At 46.2% G+C, this 6,868-nt stretch overlaps 1 protein-coding gene across 3 annotated transcripts in view; it reads left to right on the plus strand.

Moving 5' to 3' along the window:
• Pms2 (PMS1 homolog 2, mismatch repair system component) overlaps window positions 1-6,868 on the plus strand; it is a 24,105-nt gene extending 17,237 nt beyond the window's left edge. For all 3 annotated transcript variants that reach the window (XM_059249117.1, XM_059249118.1, XM_059249119.1), the window contains 4 exons: window positions 651-818; window positions 1,726-1,826; window positions 1,983-2,152; window positions 6,347-6,868. In XM_059249117.1, coding sequence (XP_059105100.1) covers window positions 651-818; window positions 1,726-1,826; window positions 1,983-2,152; window positions 6,347-6,490 — 583 coding nt within the window. In that variant the 3' untranslated portion in view covers window positions 6,491-6,868. The remainder of the gene's footprint in view (window positions 1-650; window positions 819-1,725; window positions 1,827-1,982; window positions 2,153-6,346) is intronic.

A 6,868-nucleotide genomic window follows, 5' to 3' on the forward strand; every position in this document is an offset into this window, starting at 1 on the left:
GGCAGAGCCAGGCGGATCTCTGTGAGTTCCAGGCCAGCCTGGGCTACCAAGTGAGTTCCAGGAAAGGCGCAAAGCTACACAGAGAAACCCTGTCTCAAAAAACCAAAAAAAAAAAAAAGAATGAAGGACCAGCCCCTGGGAGGTTGAAGCAGGAGGACTGTGAAGTTGAGGTCAGGATGAGTAACAGAAAGTAGGAGTAGATCTAAAGTTGGGTGTTGTTGGTATGCACCTATAATTTCAGCTACTTGGCAGGCTGGAGAAGGAGACATTCAAAAGCCTAGACAACATAGTAACAATCATATCAGACAAAAACAGTTATAGAAGCCTATGATGTATTCAGTGATGAAAGTCGAGTGGAATGAAGATGCATAGTTGTTTTTTTTTTATTTTTAAAAGTTTCATTTTTAAAAATGAAATTCATGTACGAGCAGAGATATAGAAGCACACGTCAAATTGTTGACAGTAGTCACTAAGGCCATCTCTGGAGCACTTAATACATGATTAATTATGTTGTGTTTATAAAGAAAGTACAGTTGTTACCTTTCCTATTTTGTGCTTTTGTAGTACTTTGTCTTTTATTTTTAAATTGTTCTGTTTATAATCAGAAATAATCTTCAATGATGTCTTATAACTAATGTTTTGTATTACAGTAAATCAATGTTTGCAGAGATGGAGATCTTGGGTCAATTTAACCTGGGATTTATAATAACCAAACTGAAGGAGGACCTCTTCCTGGTGGACCAGCATGCTGCGGATGAGAAGTACAACTTTGAGATGCTGCAGCAGCACACTGTGCTCCAGGTGCAGAGGCTTATCACGTGAGTTCACACAGGCTTTGGGATTTCCAGTGCTGTTTCTCACATCCTTCCCACCATCTGAGATGAAATAGCTTATACCAATCTCTATATCCGTATATGTATAAATGTTGATTTTTGCCATAATAATCTGTGCAACACCTTTTTTTTTTTTTTTTTTTTTTTTTTTGGTTTTTTAAGACAGGGTTTCTCTGCATAGCCCTGGCTGTCCTGGAACTCACTCTGTAGACCAGGCTGGCCTCGAACTCACAAAGATTCACCTGCCACTGCCTCCCGAGTGCTGGGATTAAAGGTATGTGCCACCACTGCCCATCTGGTGCAACACATTTTTATACTTTTCACCTAATAATAGTCATAGCTTCCATCAATTGAGTACCTATTATGTGATAAACTGTGTTGAAGCAGTTTATCCATTTAATCCAAGCAGACATACAAGGTAGTTGCTGTTGCCATCACCATCTCACCATAATAAAATGGCGCACACCCAGAGATGTTAATCAACTTGCCGGAGGTCTCACACCTAATATGTTCTTTAGGTATCAGCTCTTTTTAGCTGTATGAGATGGTGTTCACTGGATGGCCAGAAAATCCTGTTGGTGAAGAGTAATTTAATATATTAGGCCTGGTGTAGAGTGGTGCACACTTATGAAGCCTTGTATGTATGAGCTTTTTTGTTTGTTTGTTTGAGACAAGGTCTCACAACAAACCTTGACTGGCTTCGAACTCACAGAAGTCTGCCAGCCTCTGCCTCCTGAGTACTGGGATTAAAGGCGTGTGTATCATGTCTGGTCCATGTGGGTCTTTTTAAGGGACATTTTATAAGCCAACCACAATAGTGCTATTTGCTTTCCCTTCTGCTCTGTAGGCAGATGTTTGCCTTGGTTTATAGTTTGAGTCTCCTGTTTTCCAGGCCCCAGACTCTGAACTTAACTGCTGTCAATGAAGCTGTGCTGATAGAAAATCTGGAAATATTCAGAAAGAATGGCTTTGATTTTGTCATTGATGAGGATGGTGAGTTAACCATTAGGACTGTAGGGTTGCGTAGTTTAAAGCTTAGAAGCATTTGTGCTTGCCTTCCTTTGGGTGTGTGGGTCTTCTTTAGAAGTAGCCATGAACTAAAATGCTTTTCTCCAATAATAGATTCTCCTCATTTTTTTTTTCTTTTAGCTCCAGTCACTGAAAGGGCTAAATTGATTTCCTTGCCAACTAGTAAAAACTGGACCTTTGGACCCCAAGATATAGATGAACTGATCTTTATGCTAAGTGACAGCCCTGGGGTCATGTGCCGGCCCTCAAGAGTCAGGCAGATGTTTGCTTCTCGAGCCTGTCGGAAGTCTGTAAGTAAAAGAAGCTCCACCCCTGGGGTCTGGAGGGCCCAAGGGAGTTCTCAGTTCCACTCTTTTTTTTTTTTTTTTTTTTTGGTTTTTCAAGACAGGGTTTCTCTGTGTAGCTTTGCGCCTTTCCTGGAACTCACTTGGTAGCCCAGGCTGGCCTCGAACTCACAGAGATCCACCTGCCTCTGCCTCCTGAGTGCTGGGATTAAACGTGTGCGCCATGACCGCCCAGCCTCAGTTCCACTCTTGGTTTGGTTATGTTGGTAAGCACCTTCATGGTGGCTGGACGATATAGAGAGCCACATTGTCTGTTGGTATAGCATGACAGCCAAGTCTGCATTAGTCAGGCTTGCTGCTCATTCTCTACAGATGCTACACAGTGTTTTAGCTCAGAGTTTTCTTGAGCCTAACAGTTAGCTTTGTGTGTGCCTGCTTCATCTGGACCCTATTGAGAGAGATTTCCTGCCTCCAGGCTGAGACAACACCCTCAAAACTCCAGCAGAGCCATTTAGTCACAAGTGTCCCCCGGGGGCTGTTTGCTGACACTGATGCTGTGTCCTGTGCCACTCAGATTTGTATGGGAAGTGGTGGTGAAGGCTGGGTATTAGCCCAGTGCAGCCCCGTCACATGCCCACAGTCCTGTACTAGCCAGCAATTCCTGGAGCCCATGTAGTATAACCTGTCCTGTTCCAGGAGTGGGAACATAGAAGTAAGGTGGGTGAGGGGAATAGACACGAACAAATAAGCGACCCCTTAGATACCAGTAAGTGCAAAAATCCAAACAGCGTGTGACCACAGAAAAATGTGGTGAACAAGGAGACGGGTGCCGTCTGAGCTTCCTTAACAGGGGAGATAAAGCCTTCATGGGTAAGAATGCTCTTGACAGAAAAATAGTAATCCCGCAGACCAGAGGCTGCTCTGCCTGGGAGTGAGAACAGCAGCACTCAGAGGACAGCCCATAGTCTTACCGCTCATAGTGAGAGTGTGTGCTGAATTTGAGAGGTGCCAGACCTGGATGCTGGGGAGGCGGGGCGCATGGCAGTTCTGGGGAGCAAAGCAGGCTAAGAGCTATGCTCTAGGCTTCCTGTATGTGAGGCCCATTGTTCAGTAAGTAGAGTGTCGAAAAGCAGCATATGGCAGTCTTGGGCTTGAGGAAGATGTTTGGGCTGAAGTATGTTTGCTGGATATCTAATGTCAGCTTGACACAAGCTAAAGTCATCTGAGAGAAGGTAACCTCAGTTACCAAAATGCCTCCATAAGATCAGGCTGTAGGCAAGCCCATGGGGCATTTTTTTAAACTTAGTGATTGATAGGGGAGGGCCCAGTCCATTGTGGGTGGTGCATCCCTGGGCTGGTGGTCCTGGGTTTTATAGAAAGCAGTCTGAGCAAGCCGTGACGAGCAAGCTAGTAAGCAGCATCCCTCCATGCCTGTGCATCAGCTCCTGCCTCAGGTTCCTGCCCTGCTTGAGTTCCTGCCCTCACTGCTTCTGATGATGAAGTTTTATATGGAACTGTGAGTGAAATAAACCCTCTCCTCCCCAAGTTGCTTTTGGTCATGGTGTTTGATCACAGCAATGGTAACCCTAACTGGACAGCATGATTCACAGCTCTCAGACTGGGTGGAAATTCTTCAGGGACAAGTTTGGTTTTGGAGGAGTGTGCACATGCCATGTGTATGGAGGTCAGGACAGTACTGTGGAGAGTTGGTTCTTCCTTTATGTGAATTCTGAGAATCAAACCTAGGTTGACAGGCTTGTGCAGCAAGCCCTTTACCCTCTGAGCCATTTAGCCAGCCTCCAGAAAAGAGTTTTGTTTGTGGACTGCTGATGTGGCTTAGTTGTAGAGCATGTGTCTAATATGTGAGCAGGAGCATGCACACAAGACAGACAGACACACACACACACACACACACACACACACACACACACACACACACACACACAGAGAGAGAGAGAGAGAGAGAGAGAGAGAGAGAGAGAGAGAGAGAGAGAACCCAGGATCTGATTGGATCTGATTCTGATTCACAAATACATGGTTGAAGAAAACAATCCTATCTTGTGATGAAAGTGTCACAGCAGGTGGTCTGTGCCACAGTAGTCATGCCAGGCACTTTACCCTTCTGTGTATGCCATATGGAGGCCTTGGAGCATGATTGCTTCTCTACTCTTCCTCTGCAGACACACTGTTGTAGCTCCCTGTCTCTAGCACTGACCCTCATGGGATCTTCTGTCTCCTGCTGTCCACGTGGCATAGCCCAGTCCCTGCTTGCCTTTCCCGCCCCTTTTCTTTCACTTTGTTCCAGCCACAGCCAAGGGTTGTAATCACTGTCTGCTGTCACCTCAGGCCCTTCCCACCTGCCACACCCCACCTGGATCCACTGCCACTGCTCTTCACATGCCTGGCTCCCTCCTGTTTGCAGTCACTTCATATGTGACGTTTGCTAACTTGCTTATTGTCTTCCTGCCCCCAGTGTGACAGAGCACTGCTTTGTCCCTAGCTCTAGGACTGTGCTGACACCTGGTGGACACTTGCTGTGCTATACTAGGAAGAAGATGACAACAGACGGGTTTAGGCCTGTCTGCATCCCCATCTCTCCCTAATGCTCTGAGTCTTAGAATGTTGGGGTGTGCTGTACAGCTACTTGTCACGTGCATGTCACCAAGCTCTTCATGCTCTGGAGAGAGAAACAAATATGCTGTTTCACTGAGAGCAGGTACGGCATTTGAGCAAGAGCCCAAAGGAGGGAGCACTTGCAAAAAAGATATAGGGAAAGCAAGTCCCGAGCACAGGGAGAGCTAGTTCTCTGGTTTTGAAACTTGCTTTGTGCATGTGCACATGGGATGGTGTGCCAGTGTGGCGGAGAAGATGGTTGCATGCTAGGGTATCATCTTAGTTATTGTTCTGTTGCTGTGATGAGACCCTATGACCAAGGCAGCTTATAAGAGAAAGTATTTAAATGGGGGGGGTGGTTTGCAGTTTGAGAGGATGAGTCCATGATCGCCATGGTGGGGAAAACGGCACTGGAGCAGTAGCTAACAGCCTACACCCAGATCTATAGGCAGCAGAGAGAGAGAGAGGAGGGAGAGAGGAAAGGGGAGAGACTGGGCCTGGCATGGGGAAACCGTGAAGCCCACCTCCAGGGACACACCTCCTTCAATAAGACCACACCATCTATTCTTTCCTGAACACCAACTGGGAACCAACCCTTCAAATATATAGCCTACAAAGCCATTCTTATTCAAACCACCACAGATATGCTGGCACATTAGGCAAGGGCCTAGGCTTGCGTGAAGGAAGAGCTGGAAAGAGCAGTGAGTACCTGACAGACTTTTGAAAAGAACTGTTGTTCTGGCATGATGACTCAAATCTATGATCCCTGCACTCAGGAGGCAGAGGCAGGAGGGTCATTGCAAAGGCTGGCCTGGTCTGTAGTGAGTTCCAGGCTAGCCAGGGTTAAATATAATGAGACCCTCTCTTCCAGGGGGGGAGAAAAGAATTAGGGATTGGGATGATGCAGGTAAGGTGCTTTCTGTACAAGCATGAGGGCCTGAATACAAATTCCCAGCACTCACATTAAGCAGCAAGTTGTGGTGTATATTTGTAATCCCTGCTCTGGGGAGTCCTGTGAATCCCAGGGGCTCACTGGCTGGCTAGTCTAGTCACAATAATGAGATACAGGTTCAATGAGAGAATCCTGTCTCAAAAACTAAGGTAGACCGTGATAGACATCAGTGTCAACTTTTGGCTTCTGTGCATTCAGACATGAGCAAGTGTGCACATGCGTGCACCCACACATTCATGATCACACACACGAACACATGCATGCATGCACATGCACACAAAAAAATAAAATAAAAAATAAAATTCCTTGCTACCTGCTGAGTGGGGTGAGGCACTCCAAACTACTCTGGTTACCGGGGTAAGAGGAGAAAAGTGAAGTCATGTGGAACTGTTGAGAGAAGGGGGCTGCTGATACACCTCTTGAGAGGTTATGCCACTAAATCCTGACCTGTGAAGGCTGGAAGTTCAACAGAAATGTGGAGCGCTGAGCTGTCAGAAGATGGGACCTCTGGGGGAAGGTTCTTAGGAAATGTTTTTGAGCTGTGATCTTGTCTGGTCTCATCTTAGGAACCCTGTGCTTCTGAAGACTGTTTTAACAAAGTCCAGTCCAACTCTCCCTTGTTGTCTCCTACTCAGGTGATGATTGGAACTGCTCTCAATACAAAGGAGATGAAGAAGCTCATCACCCACATGGGTGAGATGGACCACCCCTGGAACTGTCCCCATGGAAGGCCAACCATGAGGCACATTGCAAATCTGGATGTCATTTCTCAGAAGTGATACTGCTTGTAGGACAGAGTTTATTACAGATGATTTGGTTTTGGAAAGACGGGGTTTTAAGTAACCTGTTATCATTGTTCAGAAATTGACGTGCTATTGTAATGTATCAGACCCACTTAAAGACAGTGTTAAGCCAGGCATTAGTGGCATGCATGTGCCGCCAGCCCAGCTACTTGGGAGGCCCAAGTGGGAGGCTCACATGAGGCCAGGAGTTTGAGACCACCCTGAGCTACATTAATGAGACTCCATTCCAGAAAGGAAAAAGAATTTTGTAAGCCCTTTCACCATGTCTGCAGTTATTGTTCTGCAATTTGAATGTGCATGTGGTATGCATATGTGTGGTGTGTGTGTGTGTGTGTGTGTGTGTGTGTGTGTGTG

Source organism: Peromyscus eremicus, chromosome 23 (genome assembly GCF_949786415.1).
Source record: "Peromyscus eremicus chromosome 23, PerEre_H2_v1, whole genome shotgun sequence".
Taxonomy (NCBI): domain Eukaryota; kingdom Metazoa; phylum Chordata; class Mammalia; order Rodentia; family Cricetidae; genus Peromyscus; species Peromyscus eremicus.